The sequence below is a fragment of the Schistocerca cancellata genome, chromosome 4 (genome assembly GCF_023864275.1).
Source record: "Schistocerca cancellata isolate TAMUIC-IGC-003103 chromosome 4, iqSchCanc2.1, whole genome shotgun sequence".
Taxonomy (NCBI): domain Eukaryota; kingdom Metazoa; phylum Arthropoda; class Insecta; order Orthoptera; family Acrididae; genus Schistocerca; species Schistocerca cancellata.
The window spans coordinates 829,020,913-829,046,846 of NC_064629.1; the positions used below are offsets into that span (position 1 = coordinate 829,020,913).

Consider the following 25,934-nt stretch of genomic DNA (forward strand, 5'->3'; position numbering starts at 1 on the left):
GACATGTACTAATGGACCGCGGCCGATTTAAAGCTACCACCTAGCAAGTGTGGTGTCTGGCGGTGACACCACAATAAGTATCACAATTCAGATATAAAGTTTGAGTCTTTTTCAGCTTTTTACAAGCATAACTATGAAACTGCATTCCCTCTAAAGAAAATTAAAGTAAAAACCAGAATTAACACTTGGATAACACAAGGATAAGAAAATCTTCAGAGCAACTTAGGAAGTTCACTAAATCAGCTAGGCAAAATCCAGCTCTGACACAGTATGTAAAGAAAGTGTATAAGAAAGTCATTACAGCAGCAAAAAAATTAAGCAACAATTCATACATCAACAGAAACAAGGGTAGGAAGAAAAAAGAAATCAGTTTGGAATATGATAAATGCAAACTTAGACAGAATCAAAGCAGTAAACATCAACATTGTTCTTAAAAGTGAAGGCAAAACTATAATTTATCATTTAGAAATAGCCACTCTATTCAATAGCCACTATAAAATTTCAGTACAAAATCTTATAAGAAACCAAAGTCACATAATGGGTAATCATAACGCCTCTGTAAATCTTAAAGCCATATTTTTTTATCCTGTAACAGTATAAGAGGCAGAGAATGCAATCGGAAAACTAAAAAATAAATTTTTCTGTGGTACAGATGGCATTCCTGATAAAGTAATTGAACACTGCAAATATATTGTTCCTCTACTCATTGATATAATTAATGCTGCTTTCAGCACTGGTTGTTTCCCTAGAGAACTTAGTCTGTCAATAATAAAACCTGTTTAGCCAACTACAGCTTATCTCCATCTGCTAAAGAGATACAGCATAGTAGTCAGGCAATAACTTTTTATTTCTGAAAGCTCTAACACCAGTCAACTGAAAAATCTAATTCAATACAAAGAATAATAATAAAAATCAAAGAGTAAAGCAGAATGTTCGTGTGCTTGTCATCACAGAATAATGTTGTGTTTCATTGTGTGCATTCACAGATTTTCTTCTGATGACTCCCTACACATGCAAAGGGCAGCTGAAACATGTGATCCATGACGAAAGAAATACCCATGCCTCTGTTTCTGCACAAATGTCCAATAATGGAACTGCCTCCGCCCATATAATTAAGTGCTACATTGCACTGAGGAGGTAACAGTATCCTTAGTATCCTTCCAACAGCAATACAGGTCCCACGATGTCCAGGTGCACATATGTGAAATGTTACGTTGTAAGTGGGAGGTCTCCTACTGCTTTGAGCACATATCATCCAACCTTGGCCCTCTGAGAATCTAAGCATGTTTTTGGCCAACTGCAGCAGTCCTTCTTTATATTGGGCCACACGAATATATCTGTCATCAGTTTGATGCTGGTATTTATTCCTGGATGAGCCAGCCCATGGATGCAGTCAAATAATTGCCGTCACAATTTCTTAGGTACAAAAGGTCTCAGTTTTCCCTGTGATACATTGTACCAAACTCACACACGCTCACCAGCAGGTTGTATTTGCTGCATACGTAATGTGGCTGTACTGTTGCAAAGGAATTTGGCGAGTTGTTGGTCTGTCTCTTGCACAGCAGCTAGCTTCTTATAGTTAATAGACTGAGAGGTTGATTCCAACCAAGACATGAAATCTGCCATGATGTTCTCAGCTCCTTTTATATGCTGCAGGTCTGTCATGAACTGGGCAATGAATTCAAGTTGTCTAAATTGTTGTGGTGAGCAGCCATCCTTGTTCCTACTGAAGGCAAAAGCAACCAGCTTGCGGTCTGTGAAAACCGTGAATGGCCTGGCATCCACTTGGCTGGAAATGTCTGACAGCTTCATAAATTGCCAGAAATTCCCTATTGTAAGTGCTCCATTTAACTTGTGATAATGTATGCTTATAGAAGAAGAAGCCCAGGGGCTGCCAGTGGCCTTTGACATGCTGGTGTAGAGCTGTGCCAATGGCTAGCTGGCTAGCATCCACAACAATTGCCAGTTGTGCCTTGGTCTTATTGAATGCACTCAACATCTCTGGTGTCCATTGCAAAGGTCGCTTGCCCACTGCATCCTTTCCAGCTAGTGCTGATGTCAAAGGTGCCTGGATGGCTGCAGCATTAGGCAAATGTTATCTGTAGAAAATAACTGCTCCAAGGAACCAGTGTAGTTGGTGATAATCAATGGGTGAACCATCTTATCTTGCAGTGGGAAGGTACTGGCTGTTGTCTCTGAGTATCCCAAAAATGATACATGACATCGTTGAAGTAAACACTTTGATTCATTGACCGAAATTCCATATGCATCAGTGTGTTGGTAAACAGTCTTTAGATGCAGTTTGTGCAATTTCTCAGATTTGGAAAAGACCAGGATATCATCGAGGTATGAAAAGCAGTATGGTAAACCTCTTAGTACTTCATCAACGTACCACTGCCAAGATTGTGCTGCATTTTTCAAACCAAACAGCATACGGAGGTATTTGAATGAACCAAATGGTGTCATGACAGCCATCTTTGGTGTATCAGCAAGCACTATTGTTATCTGGTGATATGCTTTCTGGCAATCAATGACACTAAAAATGGTCGCACCTGGCAGTACACGCGTAAAATCCCTAATATAATGGTACTGGATAGCAATCGGGAATAGTATGGGTATTGAGTGCTCAGTAGTCTCCAGGACCAGTCTTTCTTCTCTACTAGATGAAGTGGTGATGACCATGGGGTGTCGGATCTATGGATGACTCCCAAGTGCAAGAATTCTTTGAGTTCTGCCTTCATTGCGGTGAAACAATCAGGAGCTAACTGGTGCGGGTGCTGCAATGCTAGTTGACCAGATGGAGTCCTGATGTGGTGGACCGTGTTGTGTTTAACTGTCTGAGCACACAGTATGGATTCTTAGTTTGCTACGTGTGGCATCACTCCCTGTCTGTCATCGAATGTGGTCAGAGAACCTTGTCCTAGGGTGCTGTTAATGCTCTGCTTACCCCAGCAGGTGCTCGACGAGCCAATGTCTCCTTCAACTGCTTAATGAATCAATAAATCTGCACCCAATATTGCATCTGACACATCAGCAATCACCAAAGTCCATGGTAAACAATCTTGGAAACTGAGGTCTACATCTATCTGGCATTTTCCATAAGTCATTATTGAAGTCTGATTTGCTGCTGTGAACTTCAGTTGAACTGGAACAAGCTTTACATCGCAACTTCCAACAGGCAGTGCACTGACATCTGAGCCTGAGTCGGTTAGATAAGCATGGCCAGATTTAGTGTCTGTGACAAAAAGTTGGTGGGACAGCGAAGGTAAAGAAGAAGGGTTACTCACCAGTAGTTTCCTGTCAACACTCTAACCTTGCAGTGGTAGGTGCTGGTGCTCGAACTCGCAACCAGCAGCGCCTATGGCCAGCTGCTGTCACCATTTGGGTGAATGCTGATGTGCATTGTGTCGTCTTGTTTCCGAAGCTATGGTGGTACCAGCCAATACGTGACATGGACACACTGCTATCTTCCTCATTCTTCTTGTATGTTGCCGCTTTGCCTCTGAGGAATGTTGATATCTGTTGCCAAAAGTCATCAATGTGATTTTGTAGCTTGTCCAATTGTTGAGTAAGATCCGTTTGTTGGCAGCTTTGTATCACTGCAGCTTCCTGAATGTCTGTACTGCTGCGTTCGAAAGCCACAGATGATGCTTGCCCTACATCTAATGAGACATAGATCTTGTCCGCTAGTGAAAGCAATAATGTAATATTGCCTGCATCAGAAAGCACCACACCCATTCTAACTGTCTCTGGCAACTGTATGTGCCATACATATTGCAGTGTCATAGCTGGCAACTCGGTGTCATTGACTAATCTTCACAGGTGCCACCAAAATCCCGAAGTGCCTGTTGGATACATTGTTCCAGCAGCCGATGTAGTCACTCAAGAAGTAACTGTTTATGTGTATACTGCTGTGTGTCGGGTGGGTGGAGTATTATATTTGCACTGATTGTTGCTGTTTTACTGTTGAACGCAGTAACAGCGATCATAAATTTGGTATCTTCATTTACAATGCCATGGTGCTGGAAAGTCAGATCGAGAATTGCAAGCCATAATTCCAGTTTATCAGGAATGAACTGCGGTGGGCGTATCTTCATCTTGCTAGTGTTATCTGCCAAATGGCAGATGCAATAGAAAAGTTCAACCCCGTGCTTTCCTTGTCTTCAATGTCACGTCATAAATCTTTGGTGTGCTTCAACAAAGCATTGTGCCGATTCATAGTACTCTGTGTGTCATGCAGACACGCCGACTCTGCAGTACATGATACCAAACGGTGCTGCATTTGCTCGTCTAAAATGGAAATCAGTATACGGGGTCATCACTTTAGCCAACTACAGCTTACCTCCATCTGCTAAAGAGATTCGATGTAGTAGTCAGGCAATAACTTTTTGTTTCCTAAAGATCTAACACCAATCAACTGAAAAATCTAAGTCAATACAAAGAATACTAATACAAATCAATGAGTAAAGCAGATTGTCCATGCACTCGTCGTCACAGGATAATTCTGAGCTTAATTGTGCATTCACAGATGTTTTTCTGAGACTCCCACACCAGTATATAATAACAGTGATCCTTATGATGTAAAAAACTACAGACCTTTGTCAAAGTTGTCTTTTCTCTCAAAAACTTTTGAAAGAATAATGTATGAAAGACTCTATGCTTTTTTGAACAAATGTGGAATATTTGTCAGTGAACAAAATGGTTTTAGAAAAAATAGATCAACAGAAATTGCTGTTTATAATTTCCTAAAACTTGCTCTAAATTCCATTGATCATAATGAAATAAACTGTGGATTGTTTTTAGACTTATCTAAGGCAATTGATGTTATTGATCATAAAATTTTGCTTGACAAACTATACTGCTATGAAGTCCTTGGCAATGTTCATATGTGGTTTAAATCATACTTATCTGATAGATACCAGAAAGTGGAAATAGTTAATGAAGGTAAATCCTTCTTTTCTGGATATGAGAAAGTTACTCATGGAGTACACCAAGATCAGTGTTAGCACCCCTGTTGTTCTTGATATTCATAAATGACTTACCAAGTTATTTAACACAAGCTGATTCTGTACTCTTTGCTGATGATACTAGACTCTTTGTCAAAGCTCAGAATGTGACTGAGTTACACAAAAAAATAGAAATAACAAATGATGAAGTAGTTAAATGGTTTTGAGAAAACAGTCCATTTGTTAATGAGAAGAAAACGGTATGGATGAATTACAAGCATACTTCAAATAAAGTAATACCTAACATAATAGTGAAGTTAGGCAAACAGGAAATATTTAAAACTTGAAATATTAAATTTTTAGGAATTTGGTTAAATGAGCATCTTGAATGGGGTAAATGTATATAATGGCTCAGTAAAAAACTAATTAAATGCTGTTACATATTAAGAATGCTCAAAAATTCCTGCAGTGAAGAAACGGTGATGAGTGCCTATTATGCATTTATGCATAGTCTACTGCGATATAGTGTCATATTTTGGGGTTTTTCAAGTCTAGCAAAACACTCCTTTACTATTCACAAACAAGCAATAATTACCATAAAAGGGATTGCAGCTAGGGAGTCCTGTAGGGAAAAATTAAAATAACTGGAAGTTATGACTCTTCCATCTAGTTATAGCTATAAAAGTATATGCTTTTTAAACTCCCATCCTCATCTCTTTTCTTTGAACAGTAATTACCACAACTATGAAACTAGACACAAAACTGACTTCCATTGAGAAGTACATAAGAAAGCCCTGTATCAAAAAAGTGTGATATATCATATCATAATTCTTTTTAGTGCCCTTCCCTTAAGAGTTAAAAAGATACAAAAGCTGCAAATTTTTAAAAATGAGCTTAAGAAAATACTTATAAGTGAAAGCTTTTACAGTGTTGACGAGTACATAAATTTTATGAATTTGAGGACATTCATAGCTTAAGTTAAACTTAGCCATATCTCACTGAACATAATGTAAACTTACAATTTGTTTGGTTTATGTATTTGGTTATCTGTATGATTTTATATGTTCCTGTATGATTTGGTTCTGTTTATGTACTTAATTATCTGCATGAGTTGTATACAGACACTATTATTTAATTTCTTTTTCATGTCATTTCTTTTTCAAGTCCTATATCATTTTACATGATAAAATGGATGATCAATAAAAAACAATATCTACTGTAATGAAAGTGGGTGGACAATGTGGGTTCTGAAAGACGAACTTCGAAATAACCCACAAATTACCTTCTTTGTTGTTGCTATTCCATGGAGGCATGATTTAATAGAAATGTTGTGTTTTAATATTGAAATCATGAATACTAATATAAAACTATGAAAAGTTGTAAATCATTTCCCAATGCAATCTTCATACCAGTTGACAGTTGTGTGAGAGAGCACTTTACAAAACATGGTCTCAACCAAAATAGCAGGGTAAAGATCCCATGTATCTCAATTCCCCTGCCAGCAGTAACAAGTATTGAAGACCCAACCATACCTGATTAAACAGCAGGTTACTCAACAGGAACACTATCACAGGCTTCAGATGCAGCAACAGGGGAATTTCAAAATGTAGCCATCAAACCTGCAACTGCTGTCCCATGCATTCACCAGTAGCAATGGTAGAAATTTCATCTACTGTTGACTGTCCATCAGTGGCTCAAGGTGCTTCATCAGTATTAGTCCCTCCACAATCTACAGCAGTGGAAGAACCTGCTCCACCTGATGTGTCTCCACCATCATCAGTGGTAACAGAGGCAAGCAGAAGAGGCACAATAACCAGGAAATGCAGAACTCTATAGGAGTTTTGGTACCCAGCCTCAGTTCCAGGACTAACTTAAGTCAAAAATTTGCAGGTACACTGCCTATAATCTCTAATTTCGGTTGACAACAAAACAATGACATCAGAACAAAGAGTTTAGGAAATGACAAAGTTTGTATTTTTCATCAGAATATAATGGGTCTAAGAAACAAACTGGACCAGTTGTATGTTTGCATTAGTGACATTCATACAATAAACAATACCCATATATTATGTCTTACTGATCATCATTTGACAGAAAGTATTGAAATGGTGCAACTATATAAGTACAGTCTAGCAGCTTATTATACTACATTCATGCTCATAAATTAAGGATAATTCTGATACATGGTGAAACAACGCTCTGGTGGGTGGTTTGTGGGTTTAAATAAGCTCGGGGTATGATCATGCAGTGCATCTGATCTGCGGTTCTTGCATGGTGGCACTGGCAGCAGTCCACATACGCAGAGGTGTGTTGGTGTATGTCAGAGTACGGTGCAGCGAGTAAGTGTAAAGATGTTTTCAGACGTGATAATGGTGACTTTGTGTTGAAAATGGCTCAAAGAACACCTATTGGTGACATTGTGAGGGGCAGAATAGTAGGGCGATTGGAGGCTGGTCAAACAAAGCAGGTCATTGCACGGGCCCTCCATGTACCACAAAGTTGATCTCAAGATTATGGCAACAATTCCAGCAGACAGGAAACGTGTCCAGGTGCTACAGTATGGGACATCCACCATGTACAACACCACAAGAAGACCGATACCTCACCATCAGTGCCCACAGACAGCCATGGAGTACTGCAGGTAGCCTTGCTCGGGACCTTACCGCAGGCACTGGAACAGTTGTCTCCAGACACACAGTCTACAGATGACTGAACAGACATGGTTTATTTACCCGGAGACCTTCAAAGTGCATTCCACTGACCCCTGGTCACAGGAGAGCCAGTAAAGTCTGGTGTCAAGAACACAGTACATGGTCATTGGAACAGTGGTCCCAAGTTTTGCTCATGGACGAGTCCAGGTATAGTCTGAACAGTGATTCTCACCGGGTTTTCATCTGGTGTGAACCAGGAACCAGATACCAACTCCTTAATGTCCTTGAAAGGGACCTGTATGGAGGTCGTGGTTTGATGGTGTGGGGTGGGATTATGATTGGTGCATGTACACCCCTGCATGTCTTTGACAGAGGAACTGTAACGGGTCAGGTGTATAGGGGCATCATTTTGTACCAGTATGTCTGCCTTTTCAGGGGTGCAGTAGTTTCCATCTTCCTCCTGATGAATGATAACGCATGGCCCCACTGAGCTGCCATTGTGGAATAGTACCTTGAAACAGAAGACATCAGGCAAATGGAGTGGCCTGCCTGTTCTCCAGACCTAAACCTCATGGAGCACGTCTGTGATGGTCTTGGTTGACATATCGCTGCACATCTTCAAACCCCTCCGACAGGCACTGGTGCAAGAAAGGGAGGCTATATCCTAGCAGATGCTCAACCACCTGATCCAGAGTATGCCAACCCACTGTGTGGCCTGTTTAGAGGTGTATGGTGATCATATCCCATATTGATGTCAGGGTAATTGTGCAGAAAACAGTGGCGTTTTGTAGCACATGTGTTTCAGGACAGTTTTCTCAACTTATCACCAATACCGTGTACTTACAGATCTGTGTTGTGTGTGTTCCCTATGTGCCTATGCTATCAGCGCCAGTTTTGTGTAGTGCCATGTTTTGTGGCACCACTTTCTGCAATTATCCTTAATTTATGAGCATGAGTGTAGAACCACAATGGATAAAGGTGGAATATTAAAGTATGTTAAAAATAATGCAGTGTACAAATCTGTAGATGTAAATAACTATTGTGTTGATCAACATTTTGAGGCATGTTGCATTGAACTCCATGTTAATTCTCTGCCTGTTAATGTGATTACTGTTTACACAGCACTCTCAGGAAACCCTAATATATTCCTCAAGCAAATAGAATCACTTTTAACTCACCTGTTCTCAAAAAACAAAGAAATTATCATGCTTGGCAATTTTAATGTAAATTTCCTTACCTGGCTCATTAAGGGAATCAAAATGTACTGTAAAACAAAGAGAATGCTTTATGTCTCACTCAGAAATCCAACAAACCTCAGGAGTGTCATGAAAAAATGCAAGAGCATTTTTATTAAATCTGAAATTAATAATTCAAATAATAAAATAAAAACTGTTTGGAAGATGTTCAAAAGAGAGACAGGAAAAATTACAGAAGATATAGACAGTATCGAAGTGTGTCATAATGGATCCATGGCAGATGAAGGTGATATAGTTGCCAATATCTTCAACAACAAATTAGTTGTAGAGGGTCTAGAGTTGAAGCCATGACTCTTCTACAAAAATCAATGCAGAATAAAATTAGTCAAATGCATCTACCCTATATTACAACCAAAGAGATTGAGGCAGTAATAAGGCAAATGAAAAATTAAAATTCCACTGGTGTGGATAATATATCTGTCAAAGTACGGAAGCAGTGCTGCAAATTTATTCTTGAAGTTCTCTGTCACATATTTAATGAGTCTGTAAATCAAGGTGCTGTCTCTAATGGATTCAAATATGCAAGTGTGAAACCACTGTTCAAAAAAGGTGCTAAAGCTGATGTTTCCAACTACTGGCCAATTTCATTGTACATTGATAGTCTGCCTGATTGTGAGTGCATCATGCCAGAGCTAAGTGAATTCAATTGTGGGGAAATTGTTGGTGCTTGTATGTTGGGTGCTTCAGTCCCCGAGGTAAATGAAGTGTTTGGTGTTTCAAGAGGCACCATATCAAAGATTTATACCTCTTGCAGGGTAAGCAGAAAAAAATTATCCACGAAGTCACAATGCAGATGAAAGTGTGTGTTGAGCAGCCATGAAAGATGGTCATTGAAGAGGATTGTGATCAAAACTAAGAAGATAACAGCTGCAAAAGCCACTGTAGAACTGCATGTCACACTTGCAACCCCTGTCTGGGCAAAACAATATGAAGGGAACTCCATAAGAATGGAACTGCAGGATGAGTTGGAATTCCAAAACCACTCACCAGTGATGCAAATTCCCATAACAGAAAAACATGATGCCATAGCATGGTGTATGGAGTAATGGAAGGAAGTTACTTAGCCAGATGGTTCTGGTTCCACACTGTCTTCAACTTTTGGCCAAGTTTACATCCCGAGAGCGAAACACAGTGGGGTTCAGTGAGGATTTGGACTAAACATTTCTACTTGTTTAGTGCCCTTTGTGCTTTGTGACAATTGCCTTTATTATGTACACCTCCTAGGTGACTCATTTATCTTTTTTCAATTTAATTTAATTTTCTTTATTTATTTCCTACTAACAGCTGCAGATGTCATTTCTCAACTTAGTGGGGTAATGTAGATCATCTGATATTTTTCCAATTTTTTGGTGGCTGTTTAGGAACAAAATAACTTGTGTTCATTATCTGAACAATAGTGCTGACTGTTGACTGATATTTACTTTATTTTATAGTTAAACAGAGGCCATGTGGCTATTCAAGTAATTTGTTTGCTATTTTCAGGGCTGTGCATAGATATCTACTTTGAAAGTGGTACATTTAGAGTCAGGAGAGTTTTAGAGTCCCAAATATCTTTGTTGGCTTTGTGGTGGTGATTCTGAGGACTTTATTAAGCATATAGCTTGCAAAATTATGAAACATACCACTACCAGTATTGGTTGGTATTGTACTTTTACATTGACACTATGCTCTTTTGCACCTGCCACTGACACTGTCCCATTTTGAAAAACTGTAGCTAACTTCAAGATGGTTAGTGTCATCCACACCAGTGTCCTTGGATCCTCTCAATTGTTAGATGGAAGATGCTGTACTATTATCATATGGAAACAATATAGAATAACCAGAGGTTGGGTTGACTGTTAATTTTGTTTAATTGTACAAACAAATACAGGTTCCAAACACAATACAATGTAGATTTTACAGTGATGGCACAGGAAATGAAATATTGTGTTCTCTGGCAAAAAATGCAATTTTGTTGTGACACATTTCATAATGAATCACTCTCTTTGTTAAGTGATTTCCATTGTGTACATCCAATCACTGAAATAAAATTATGTAAGGTCTGCAAAGTAGCTATCTATGGCTGCTGTAACCTCTTTGTTGGACTCAGTATGTTACATAACAACAAATCAAAAGTTAACAAATCTCATGAACAGGGTGGATGTCAAACACGTTTTACTGTTTTTGAGTTTTCCCATTGCCAAATGCACTTTTGTTGTCAGATGCACTGTTCTGATGTAAGATAATTGTTGTATTTTTGTTGTATTTTGGAATATATACCTATTTCCACATATTTGTTTTGATCTGTTGGCCCAGAAGACTTGTGTAATATATGTTGTTTAACTTCTTGCCAGATAATCTCCCAGAAAACACTGACCACAACAATTCTAGCAAATGAATTAAATCTTGCAATTTGTGGTGCATGGTGACTTGCTTCCAGCCAATGTTTTGGTTGTTATCTTGCTGTTGGCATGAACTGGCAAACCAATGTTTCATCATAAGTTATAACATTAATAACTTTCTAATGTCTTGACCACATTTTTTATTATTTCCAAAATCACCTTACGCATTTTGTTATTTCATCATTTTCAAAGGCTATCCAGCACCTACTATCAATATTCACACTACGTCTTTGCCAACCGGTGTGCTAGCAACAGCTTATGCCAGCACAATTCGTGTACACTGAAGAGCCAAAGAAACTGGTACACCTGCCTAATATTGTGTAGGGCCCCCATGAGCATGCAGAAGTGCCACAACATGACATGGCATGGGCTCGACTAATGTCTGAAATAGAGCCAGAGGGAACTGACACCATGAATCCTGCAGGGCTGTCCATAAATCTGTAAGTGTACACATGGGTGGAGATCTCTTCTGAACAGCATGTTGCAAGGCATCCCAGATATGCTCAATAATGTTCATGTTTGGGGAGTTTGGTAGCCAGCGGAAGAGTTTCAACTCAGAAGAATGTTCCTGGAGCCACTCTGTAGCATTTCTGGATGTGTGGGGTGTTGCATTGTCTTGCTGGTATTGCCCAAGTCCGTCAGAATGCACAATGGAAATGAATGGATGCAGGTGATCACCAGAATGCTTACGTTCATGTCACCTGTCAGAGTTGTATTTAGATGTATCAGGCGTTCCATATCACTCCAACTTCACATGGCCCATACCATTACAGAGCCTCCACCAGCTTGAACAGTCCCCTGCTGACATACAGGGTCCATAGATTCATGAGGTTGTCCCCATACCCATACATGCCCATCTGCTCGATCCAATTTGAAACGAGACTTGTCTGACCAGGCAACATGTGTCCACTCATCAACAGTCCAATGTCAGTGTTGACAGGCCCAGGCAAGATGTAAAGCTTTGTGTCGTGCAGTCATCATGGGTACACGAGTGGGCTTTGGGCTCCGAAAGCCCATATTGATGATGTTTTGTTGAATAGTTCACATGCAGACACTTGTTGATGGCCCAGCATTGAAAACTGCAGCAATTTGAAGAAGGGTTGCACTTCTGTCATGTTGAACGATTCTTTCCAGTCCTCATTAATACCATTCTTGCATGATCTTTCTCCAGCTGCAGTGACGTCAGAGAGTTGATGTTTTACCGGATTCCTGATATTCAGGGGTATACTTGTGTAATGGTCGTATGGGAAAATCCCCACTTCACTGCTACCTTGGAGGTGCTGTGTCCCATTGCTCATGTGACAACTATAACACCATGTTCAAACTCACTAAAGTCTTGGTAACCTGCCGTTGAAGCAGCATTAAACAAACAACTGTGCCAGACACTTGTTGTCTCATATAGGCATTACTCACTGCGGCACCATATTCCGCCTGTTTACATATGTCTGCATTTGAATACACATGCCTATACCAGTTTCTTTGGTGCTTCAGTGTACATCACAGAACTGGTATCAAAAGATATGAAAATATTACATTTCACAATATATCACAAAACTGGTATCAAAAGATATGAAAGTCTTACATTTCACAATTTATTAGTGACAGTATAATGAGTAGAATATAGATTTCTAGCTTACCAGTGTTATGTTGATCATATAAAATTGTTCAACGAATTGAAACTCCAGGTAGGAATATGAACAATGTAGGAAATATAGATTGCTACTTACTGTAAGAAGACATGTTAAGCTGTAGGCAGGCACAACTGAAAGACACTTACATAAAGCTTTCAGCCACAGCTTTCATTAGAAAATGAGAAACACACATCATTCATATTCACAAACAAATGCATTTCATTGATGTGTCAAATTGTGAACAGTCATGCTGCACTAATGTATAAGTTAACTAGGGACCTCAATAAAAGACTTAGAGAAGCTTAAACTTTTGAGAGGTGCTTTTCTTTGAGAAACTCATACCATTTTGTACAAAAGATAAAAGATTTAGTCCTTCCAGAGAATGCTTCTCTAGCCTCCTTGGATGTTGTTAACCCATACACTAACATACCAGTTTCCAAAACTATTGTTGTTATCAAGTGTAATTTGTTAAAACATAAAAAGGTTTGCCTAGAATAGAATGGAATTGATTGATATATCATAGTTTTCTTTGTTTTTCAACTATTTCTCTTTAAGGGAACCCGGAACCTAAAAATGATGAAATTTTGGGTTTTCAGTTTATTGTGAAATAAAATACTACATATCTTCCTCGTTAAAATGACATATTAATCTTACCTGTAGCTCAACTCCAAGTATTGAAAATATTATTTTCAATGATGTGCTGTAGAGAGCATGTCACCACATTGAATTTCCATGGATACATGTTCATTGAAAACATCGTTTTTCAAAACTTCTGGTCTTTCCAGAGACTTTATATTATGTTGGCAACACGATTTGATAGGCAATTGTTTTGTCTGTGTATTGTAGTCTTTGGCTACTGTTGTTTACATTGAGCATTTGGTGGTTATTGCACAATTTGTGTTGTATTTCTATTGTGTAACTGGAACTTATAAAATATGCCTCAATTTAGTAACAGAGTTTACAAGAGGAAGAAGCCTCCTCCAAGGTACACTAGTGGAACTGTGACAATTTCTCCAACCTTGGGAAATGATTCTGAAAATAATGAGGTTATTCATGAAGTGAAATCTACTCCTGTCTCTAGCACAAGCAAGAAGTTGCATGGTTCAACTGAAAAATACTGCAGTTTATTGGAGAAGTGTAGTGAGGATAATGTGAATGAAATAATTAACATTTCATTGCTCTCAAAGGTGATTGAGAGTTCAGTACTGTGTAAGGAATGTTGGAAATTGAGTATGTCAGTAAATGTCAAGCGAAACATAGGACTTTCAGCAGAAATCTGTCTCCATTGTACTACTTGTGATTACAGTGTTTCATTTTGGAACTCAGAATATGTCAAAATAGGCCAAGGTGAAACTGATAGTGAGAAAAGCAAGTACTATGGTGTAAATATTAGACGTGTTTATGCTCTAAGGTCAATTGGTAAGGGATACTCTGCTGGTCAAATGTTTTGTGATGTAATGAATCTACCACCACCACCAATGAAATTCTCAAAATACACTCCTGGAAATGGAAAAAAGAACACATTGACACCGGTGTGTCAGACCCACCATACTTGCTCCGGACACTGCGAGAGGGCTGTACAAGCAATGATCACACGCACGGCACAGCGGACACACCAGGAACCGCGGTGTTGGCCGTCGAATGGCGCTAGCTGCGCAGCATTTGTGCACCGCCGCCGTCAGTGTCAGCCAGTTTGCCGTGACATACGGAGCTCCATCGCAGTCTTTAACACTGGTAGCATGCCGCGACAGCGTGGACGTGAACCGTATGTGCAGTTGACGGACTTTGAGCGAGGGCGTATAGTGGGCATGCGGGAGGCCGGGTGGACGTACCGCCGAATTGCTCAACACGTGGGGCGTGAGGTCTCCACAGTACATCGATGTTGTCGCCAGTGGTCGGCGGAAGGTGCACGTGCCCGTCGACCTGGGACCGGACCGCAGCGACGCACGGATGCACGCCAAGACCGTAGGATCCTACGCAGTACCGTAGGGGACCGCACCGCCACTTCCCAGCAAATTAGGGACACTGTTGCTCCTGGGGTATCGGCGAGGACCATTCGCAACCATCTCCATGAAGCTGGGCTACGGTCCCGCACACTGTTAGGCCGTCTTCCGCTCACGCCCCAACATTGTGCAGCCCGCCTCCAGTGGTGTCGCGACAGGTGTGAATGGAGGGACGAATGGAGACGTGTCGTCTTCAGCGATGAGAGTCGCTTCTGCCTTGGTGCCAATGATGGTCGTATGCGTGTTTGGTGCCGTGCAGGTGAGCGCCACAATCAGGACTGCATACGACCGAGGCACACAGGGCAACACCCGGCATCATGGTGTGGGGAGCGATCTCCTACACAGGCCGTACACCACTGGTGATCGTCGAGGGGACACTGAATAGTGCACGGTACATCCAAACCGTCATCGAACCCATCGTTCTACCATTCCTAGACCGGCAAGGGAACTTGCTGTTCCAACAGGACAATGCACGTCCGCATGTATCCCGTGCCACCCAACGTGCTCTAGAAGGTGTAAGTCAACTACCCTGGCCAGCAAGATCTCCGGATCTGTCCCCGATTGAGCATGTTTGGGACTGGATGAAGCGTCGTCTCACGCGGTCTGCACGTCCAGCATGAACGCTGGTCCAACTGAGGCGCCAGGTGGAAATGGCATGGCAAGCCGTTCCACAGGACTACATCCAACATCTCTACGATCGTCTCCATGGGAGAATAGCAGCCTGCATTGCTGCGAAAGGTGGATATACACTGTACTAGTGCCGACATTGTGCATGCTCTGTTGCCTGTGTCTATGTGCCTGTGGTTCTGTCAGTGTGATCATGTGAAGTATCTGACCCCAGGAATGTGTAAATAAAGTTTCCCCTTCCTGGGACAATGAATTCACGGTGTTCTTATTTCAATTTCCAGGAGTGTATAACTCGGTTGTTGGATCCTGTGTTGAAGATATTGCCTAAGAATCCATGAAAGAAGCAGTGGAGGAGGCTGTGGCGGTGAATGAAGAAATTCCAGATGTTCAGAATCCTCGGGACCTGACTGTCGCACTAGATGGTACGTGGCAGAAGTGTGGGCACACTTCACATAATGTGGTAATAACGGCAACAAGTGCTGATACTACAAAAGTTATAGATGTTGTAATTAAATCCAAGCACTGTAGGTGTCCTAAGAGAGTGAAGGATGAGCATGCAGAAAACTGTCGAAGGAATTACAGTGGGTCTAGTGGGCCATCGAAGTTTCCGGTATGAAAGACATTTTCAGTCACTCTCTTCTGTGGTACAAGGTCAGATACCTACAGTTCCTGGGTGATGGTGATTCGAAGTCTTTTGCTGCTGTATCTGAGCTGAAACCTTATGGAAATTATGTTACCATTACTAAACAGGAGTGCATAGGTCACATTCAGAAATGTATGGGAACAGGGCTGCGTTGACTGAAGACCACAATGAAAGGCCAAGTACTCAGTGATGGAAAACCTTTGGGTGGAGCTAAAAGATTGACAGATGAGGTAATCAACAGATTGCAGAGAGACTATGGACTGGCAATAAGACAAAATACTCACAGTGTTGATGCACTTTACTACCACACCTTATCGACTGACGAGGAACCACTACATGGACTATGCCCACAGGGACCCAATTCCTGGTGCAAGTACAAAAAATATCAGGGATCTGATCATGTATACAAGCATCATCACAGTCTACAAGAAACTGTCATGAAGGCTATAAAACCAATTTTCAGAGATCTTTCTGCAACTAAACTTTTGAAGAAATGTCTCCATGGACGTACACAAAATCAAAATGAGTGTGTGAATAATGTAATTTGGACCAGAATCCCAAAAAAATGTGTTTGTGGAAATTCATACTCTTCATTTTGGAGTATATAATGCCATTGCTATGTACGACAAAGGTAACATTATAAAATTAATGTGCTGCAAAAGTTGGATGTAATACCTGGAAAGTACATGGTGAGTGCAATGATGTCGATAGACAATGAGAGGAAATGGGATGCTGAAAGGAAAAAAAAGGAGTGTGAGAGGCAAGCCAGACAAAGAATGAAAGGTGTGAAAAGAAGGCTAGATGGGGAGATGTCTAGTGACAGTGAAAACCCCTCTTATGGTGCTGGACTCCACTAAAATGTTAGTGAAACTTTGAAACTCGTTTTCCACAAGTTCACTTTTTTGCCATATAAGGAACATTTTCTGCTAAACTATTAGCGATAAAAACTTAAAATTTTCAAGGAATGTAAACAGTGCCAATATACACCTTGTATCAAAGCCTTTTTGTGATACATAATTGATAACAGATTTTATTTCAAAGATACTATGCCATAAAATGTGTCAATTATTTTCAGTAACAAAATAATTAATATGCTCCCAAGAAACATCAATAAATTAAAATCCATATGGTACATGGCATTAAATATATGTAATATTATACTGTAAAAGTTTCATCATTCTGGTGTTAATAGTTCATAAGAAAATGTTCCTTACATTTAACATTGGAGGTATAGGACGTTCCGGGTCCCCTTAATGGAAAATGTTACCATCAACCAGTAGGCCTAGCTACTAGAAACAGTTTATTGGGCACAGCAGCCCAGATTTTCAAGGATCAGTTGGAAAACAGTTTCGTTACTAAATACCCAGAAATCTGGAATAACATTCTCACTATAGCAGATATGTGGATGATACTTTTATAGTTGTGAAAGGTAATGATGAAACAATCAAAAAGATGTCTGTAAAATTTATCAGTATGCACCAAAACATAAAATTTATAGTTGAACATGAAGCTGGACAAGCTATAAATTTTCTTGAGTCAGCTATAAATAGGTCCACCAGCAAACTGGCATTTGGAACTTTTAGGGAGGCAGCATTTACAGATGCCATTATACTAGTGGAATCATGCCACCAAAAACTACACAAACGGCCCTATTTTTCATCTATGATAAAAAGGTTAATGAAGCTGCTCTTAAATGAAAATTACATTGATAAAGATTTGAATATTTTAGAACAAATGGCAAGGTTGAATAAGAATGAGTACGAAGTATAAAGGAACATTCACTAAACACATAATAAACAGATTCAGGAGGCATAATATCAGTTTGGGGGTAAAAAATAACAGGGAATTAGGGAACACATTATGACACTCAGTTGAGGCCAGGCATGAAAAGTATGAGGGCATGGGAGTTTACAGGCTTAAGTGTGGTGATTGTGAAAAATTTTATGTAGGACAGAGTCATAGGATCTTCATAAAACATATTAGAGAGCATGCATATGACAGCAATGAAGGCTATATGAAAAGGTATCTTTTATGAAACAATCACATATTAGGCAAAATTCAAATTAATCTTAAAGTTCTGCACTGTTGTTAAACGTGCTTAAGGAATTGGAGAATTTACAGAGTAAAACAAAATTTTCATCAGAAATACTAAACAGACAAACACATTTCACCAAAAACTTGTTTTTCAGTCTACTTACAGAGCACATATAGTTCTGCAATCATCCTAGGTCCTTGGTAGATGGCAACTCAATGTAGTTTGCCTCTACGTGGTATTGTTTTTGTGATAAACACTTTACCATTCTGTACTTTGCCCATAAAGCTGTACACCTTTCTGTGGCTCTTTCCTGTATCTTGCTTTTTACACAAGATGAGTAAAAGTTTAATCATTAACTACACATATAGTGTCATTCACTTGGTCATAGGCTGATGAAGTATTTGTAAGTTGTTGCTCAGTGCTTGACATTGCGTGACACAAATTGAAAACTCTCCACAACAGCACTAATACAACTATTCCACAACACTTTTGCATTATTTGATTCAAAGTCATTTATCAAAACATTTGTAGTCACAGGATTACAAACAGTTTTAAAGGATTTTTCAGTATGTCAAGATTTATCTTGTTTACCCCCCCCCCCCCTCCCCCCTCACCGCCTTTTAATTGCTCCATGAAATTTGACAATGTTTGTTATTCACTGAAAACAATTCTGTAGTCATAGGACTGCAGAAGCTCTTATGTACATTATTTTAAGTGCGCCAGTTGTAAACTAAACCCTTCCTGTCCTCTACTAATCTCTATAATTTTTATTAATTTTTATCAATTGGCATATGTACAATTACAGCTCTTGGTTTGTTATATACACTCCTGGAAATTGAAATAAGAACACCGTGAATTCATTGTCCCAGGAAGGGGAAACTTTATTGACACATTCCTGGGGTCAGATACATCACATGATCACACTGACAGAACCACAGGCACATAGACACAGGCAACAGAGCATGCACAATGTCGGCACTAGTACAGTGTATATCCACCTTTCGCAGCAATGCAGGCTGCTATTCTCCCATGGAGACGATCGTAGAGATGCTGGATGTAGTCCTGTGGAATGGCTTGCCATGCCATTTCCACCTGGCGCCTCAGTTGGACCAGCGTTCGTGCTGGACGTGCAGACCGCGTGAGACGACGCTTCATCCAGTCCCAAACATGCTCAATCGGGGACAGATCCGGAGATCTTGCTGGCCAGGGTAGTTGACTTACACCTTCTAGAGCACGTTGGGTGGCACGGGATACATGCAGACGTGCATTGTCCTGTTGGAACAGCAAGTTACCTTGCCGGTCTAGGAATGGTAGAACGATGGGTTCGATGACGGTTTGGATGTACCGTGCACTATTCAGTGTCCCCTCGACGATCACCAGTGGTGTACGGCCAGTGTAGGAGATCGCTCCCCACACCATGATGCCGGGTGTTGGCCCTGTGTGCCTCGGTCGTATGCAGTCCTGATTGTGGCGCTCACCTGCACGGCGCCAAACACGCATACGACCATCATTGGCACCAAGGCAGAAGCGACTCTCATCGCTGAAGACGACACGTCTCCATTCGTCCCTCCATTCACGCCTGTCGCGACACCACTGGAGGCGGGCTGCACGATGTTGGGGCGTGAGCGGAAGACGGCCTAACGGTGTGCGGGACCGTAGCCCAGCTTCATGGAGATGGTTGCGAATGGTCCTCGCCGATACCCCAGGAGCAACAGTGTCCCTAATTTGCTGGGAAGTGGCGGTGCGGTCCCCTACGGCACTGCGTAGGATCCTACGGTCTTGGCGTGCATCCGTGCGTCGCTGCGGTCCGGTCCCAGGTCGACGGGCACGTGCACCTTCCGCCGACCACTGGCGACAACATCGATGTACTGTGGAGACCTCACGCCCCACGTGTTGAGCAATTCGGCGGTACGTCCACCCGGCCTCCCACATGCCCACTATACGCCCTCGCTCAAAGTCCGTCAACTGCACATATGGTTCACGTCCAGACTGTCGCGGCATGCTACCAGTGTTAAAGACTGTGATGGAGCTCCGTATGCCACGGCAAACTGGCTGACACTGACAGCGGCGGTGCACAAATGCTGCACAGCTAGCGCCATTCGACGGCCAACACCGTGGTTCCTGGTGTGTCCGCTGTGCCGTGCGTGTGATCATTGCTTGTACAGCCCTCTCGCAGTGTCCGGAGCAAGTATGGTGGGTCTGACACACCGGTGTCAATGTGTTCTTTTTTCCATTTCCAGGAGTGTAGTTATACCTTTTTCTGTAAGAGTTATCTTTAATTGCTGGAAAAAACTGTGACATATAATGCAAGTAAAAGGAAACGAGTTATGTAACGTAGCGTAATTGACAGTGTACCATTAGCAGTAATGTTGCACTGGTTTTTATATGACTGTATTTTGGATGGTGCTTTAGTGAAACTTATGTTTGCAGGTTAAGGAATTTTAATTAGATAAGGCAATATGGGATGGTTGCCATATACTATTGAGGGAACTGATGTATGGGGTTCCAAAGTAGTGTCTTCTCAAATTGTTTGAATTTTCTGTATAGTGCTTAAGCTTTTGCTTCCATTGGCAGGAATGACAATGCATGGGTGCCACCTGTACTTCATAAGTGAGTGCTTGTCCCAACTGGTATTTCTAGGTGCTTATGAACTTTTATGGATGTTACCAATTTACATGCTGCAGGTTGTCAAAAAATTGTTTGTTGAAAGACAGTAGGCCTCATGTACCCTTGCGCTACCAAGTGAACTCTTCCAGTGCATTATTTTCAACCACTCAAAAGACCTGTTACACATTGTTTCGTAAAGAAATACCTTTTTGTAAAACATTTTACAGTGATTTCCACAAATTGTTTCCTGATGAAATTGTTTTATAAGATATAATGATGAAAATGTAGTTATAAACAAATAAATGTGGCATGTTTCATGCATCCAGCACAGCCTAGTGGTTTCATCCACTTGTTTTCCAATTTGTCCCTTGGTAGCGGTTTGCACTAGTCTCATGATTTAGACTGTTGACAAGATACAACATACTAAGGAACAATTTTATGATTTACATGACACTGGTAAGCTAGAAAGCCATAGTCTACTCATGATACTATATCTCTAGTTAATTGTCAAATACAACCTTTTTACATATATTTTGATACCAATTTTGTGATGTATTTTATAGGCTTTGAAACTGACATAATGTCAAAATGGATAAGGCAGTTTTGGAAATAATAAAAAGTGTGGTGAAGACATCAGAAAGTTATTAAAGTGCATACAGATGGCCACTTCATCTCATGGCATTTTCATGCAAATTGCAGCCTCAGTTATAAACTGGTTCACAAACTCAGCTGAATCTTTTTAAAATTAACCAAACATCACTCATAAAACTTTTGCTTTTGCTTTAAGTCAATATTCAGCATGTGTAGCATTCATTTTACACAAGGCTTTCTTATAGTTAACTCTTCATGTAAATGTATTATTCTCTTCTCTGCCATGCTTTTGGTGTCAGGTATTTAATAAATGCTAGTGGCATTTTTTGCATTTCATTTCCAGGACAGGTACAGGCAACTTTGAATTGAATTGCACATTTTGTAGCTATTGAAAATGTTGATGTGGGCTCCTTATAAGCCCCCATCAACTTTGGGTGAATAAATCACCCAAAACCAAAAAAATTATCATTGCACAGTATTACTGTTTATCAGTCTGAACAAACACACACAACTTAACTGAGTTATAAAGCTGTATAAAAAGAATGATTTTGCTCATTATGATGGCATTTGACTTACTGCATTGAAAAACATGTGCTAACATAACAAAAACAAAATTTTATTGCTATCAGTGCAACTTGGGTGCCAGGATGAAACACTTTTTTTCTTGTTGCAGTAATGTGTGAAAATAAAATGAGATAGGAATTTTACTTCTTGTTGATCACTACAGATGGATCACAAATTTAGATTGGGCAAGTATTGGTAGGAAATGAAGTACTGACTCATTATAGAGACCATCTTGACATTCACTTTAAGTGGTGTAGGAAACAGTGAAACTAATTCATAATGACCAAATGGGGAATTCTGCCCCCCTAGCATACAAGTAGAGCACTGTAGCAACTGCACTACCTCACATGAGAATTTGATCATGTGGAAGGGTTTTCATTGTAGTATGCGTATGAATAAAATGTCATTGAAGTATTAGCATGATGATTTAGAATAAAACTAAAAAATAAAGCTGTTTATATGGAATATTTCCTTTGTCTTATGACTTCATAACAATAAATCATTACTGAAATATTTTTATTTGAATTTCCAGCTAAATGAGCCATGTGAGATGTTAGTATTGATATTTGTGAGAACACTTATTACCTGTACTGAAAAGGATTGGCACAAACAGTTACAACTATCACAGTATCATTACTTACTGTGTTGTCCACCATTTTCTCCACATAGTTCTGATAATCCAATGCCATTTGGTAGTGAGGTGGTCACAATAAAACGGTCATTACGGCATATACCAAGTGTTCTGTGTGGCCCACTGAGAGAAAACTGTTCAAAATCCATGCTGCAAGTAAGTTTCAGCCATTACTTTTGTGGTATCATGTAAATGCAATTTAATTGTTTAAAAATATCATTAATTAATTTCTCTCTGAATGACAGTTTTCAGATATGCATGAGATAACAGCATTACATCATTTTTAGCTCTACACTTATAGGTTGGAAGTTTTGAATGCTATAATTATATAGCTGTGAGTGTGGGGGGGGGGGGGAGGGGAGGGGGGGGGGGGAGTGGCAGGTGCACAGGCTAGGTCTGTGATGCACAGGCACTGGAGCAGTGGGCTGCGGCGCACGATGGAGGTGACTTGGAGACAAGTATTTGCATGGGTTGACAGGACAGAGGAAGAGGAAACTGCTGAATGGAGGGTGTGGGGACAGTGGGTTAACAGAGACTGAGGCCATGATGGTTATGGGAGTGAAGGATGTGTTGGAAGGATAACTCCCATCTGCATAGTTCAGAAAAAGATGGTGGTGGAAGAGAGGATCCAGGTTGTGAAACAGCCATTGAAATCAAGCATGTTGGGCTCAGCTGTATGTTTTACCACTGGGTGGTCAACTTTGTCATTGTCCACAGTTTTGTGGTGGCCATTCATTCTGGTGGACAGCTGGTTGGTTGTCATATCAACATAAAAAGCTGTAGAGTGATTGCAGCAGAGTTTGTATATGACATTGCTGTTTTCACAGGTGACCCTGTATCTGATGGGAAAGGATAAGTCTGTGATAGGAATCAACTAAGACGTGGTGGGTGGGTGAATTGGGCAGATTTTGCATCTGGCTCTTCCACAGGGATATGATCATATCTAATAATTTAATAAAACATGTGGGTGTGGAAATAAATGAAGCACTTTTTGATATTGCAGACTGCTCATTCAGAGGTGGAGTGTTTCCAGGAAAAAATAAAAATGGACTAAGTTGTGCTAAAACACAAAAAAAGGTGACAAAGATTAGTAAAATAATTCCAGACCAGTATCCCTAATATCTGATTTTTCAAAAATATGGCTGCTTATGCAGAGTAGATTGATTAAATACTTACAGAAAGACAACTGTACTGTCACAACAAAGTGTCCAAAAAGGGAAATCTACAGAAACAGCTATTGACTAACAGAGTCTGTCACAGAAGCATTGGACAAAAGAAACTCTGTATCTGCTATGGTGATGATATTTGGTTTGTGGGATATGCAGCTGTATGGATATCAGTGCCCATACAAATTCCCAATCTTTTCACTTTCTAGTCTCACCACTTCTCCTGAATGATGATAAAATGATGAGGATACGCATATATCCAGCCCCTGGGGCGAGAAAACCCTCGACCTGTCAGGTAATCAAACCTGTACCCCCTTGGTCCAGAGACAGCAATGCCAGCCACAATACCATGAGCTGCAGATTGTCTGCTATGTTTCTAGATTTACCTAAGGCTTGTAATACAATCACCTTTACATTTCTACTCGAAAATATTGAAAGATATGGCATAATTGGACATGCAGTGCAATAATACAATCATATGTTGGCAACAAAAAGCAGTATGTGGTGACAGAATCTGTACACAACCTCTTTACAAACAATATTAATGTCAGTGACAAAAAACAGAAAATTCTTTGTGCTGATGACATTAGTAAAAGTAGAAAAAGTGTGGAAACATCTGAAAGAAGCACATTTATTTCAACAAACAACATGGTTGTGGCTCACAGAGAATGACTTAATTATAAATCTAAAATGAACAATGTTTACAGTGCTCACCAATAAAGAAAAAGAAGGTCACTACATTATTTATAAATGAAACAAAATGGGAAGAAGTAACTTCTGTAAAAATTTTGGAAATAGATTTAATCAATAATCTCCAATGGAGACAACATATAGACAATGTGTACTTAACATTAAGTTCTATAATATTTATTATGAAATAACTTGCACATTATGCCAGTAAACAACTTCTATGTACAGTATACCATGGTCTTTTTACACTTACTCAACAGTATGGAATTAGTGTGTGAGGAAACTTCAGCAGCAGCTACAAAAGGAATTTTTGTATTGCGAAAGAAAGGCATCAAAAATACTGATATTTCCATCTATGTAGGCTACATATCAGGATAACAGTTTTTTAACAAAGGACTACATATATCACTAGAAGAAACACAGATGTACATTCACGTGACACAAGTACTCAGTACTCAGGCATACAACTGGTAAAGTGTCTACCTAAGGGACTAAGGGATAGTATGAGTAAGAAGGCATTCCAGAAATGTTTTGAGGATTATTTTGTGCACAAAGAATTTTATATTGTAGAAGAATGAATATATAAATAGTGAATAATGTTTTATTTTCATTAATTTGTATTATAGTTACATGTGGGAAAGTGAGTGTGGAAATGATATTTATAACAACATATAAAACTACACATAGATATAAATTATTGCATGTATCATATGTTTTTGTATGTTTACACTGTATTCACCTGATTAAATCATTACTTAAATAACTTTAACATCTAAATATAAACTGAGAGGTAAGTGTATACTACATTACTGTCATATTTGCACATTTTGTATTTTAAATTGTAATATGTAGGCTAAATATTTTAAGACATTAGATTAAGCTGATCTGTCTTATATAAGAAGTGCATACTCTTTACATAATGTAGTAAAATATGACCAAATAAAAATCAGTCAATTACATACTCCCTTTCTACTTCATTTCGATCCCATTTACTTTCTCACTATTCATCTACATATTTTGTCAATAATCTGCATATATTTTTTTTTTCAGTAGCTCCTTTTTAGCTTCCAAGATTCATTTCCCATCAAAATAAACTATGTGGCAATTGGTATGCAAATGCCGTTTAAGATCATGTTACTTATGAAAAATTATTGAATGATGGTGTACACTATAATGAGGTACTATACAGTGCAAGGCAATTTAAATTAGAATAAGATTAGGGAAAGGGTAGATTGCTATTCACCATAAAGATGAAACACTGAGTTGCAGACAAACACAATGAACAGACTGTTGCACATTTAACTTTCAGCCAAAGCCTTCATCAGAAAATGAATTGCACACACATTCATACAAGCAAGCACACATCATCCACATGTGACTGCCATCTCTGGCAGCTTGTGCTTGCTCATATGAATATGTGTGTATGTGTCATTTCTTTTCATAGAAGGCTTTGGCCAAAAGCTGAATCTCTTCTTTCCATCTGTCTGCAACTTAACGTGCCATCTTTATGGT

The 25,934-nt window shown here is 39.8% G+C and overlaps 1 protein-coding gene across 1 annotated transcript in view; it reads right to left on the reverse strand.

Moving 5' to 3' along the window:
- Positions 1-25,934, reverse strand: part of LOC126183691 (uncharacterized) — a 639,493-nt gene that overhangs the window by 80,259 nt on the left and 533,300 nt on the right. The window contains exon 5 of the mRNA XM_049925871.1: positions 22,577-22,716. Coding sequence (XP_049781828.1) covers positions 22,577-22,716 — 140 coding nt within the window. The remainder of the gene's footprint in view (positions 1-22,576; positions 22,717-25,934) is intronic.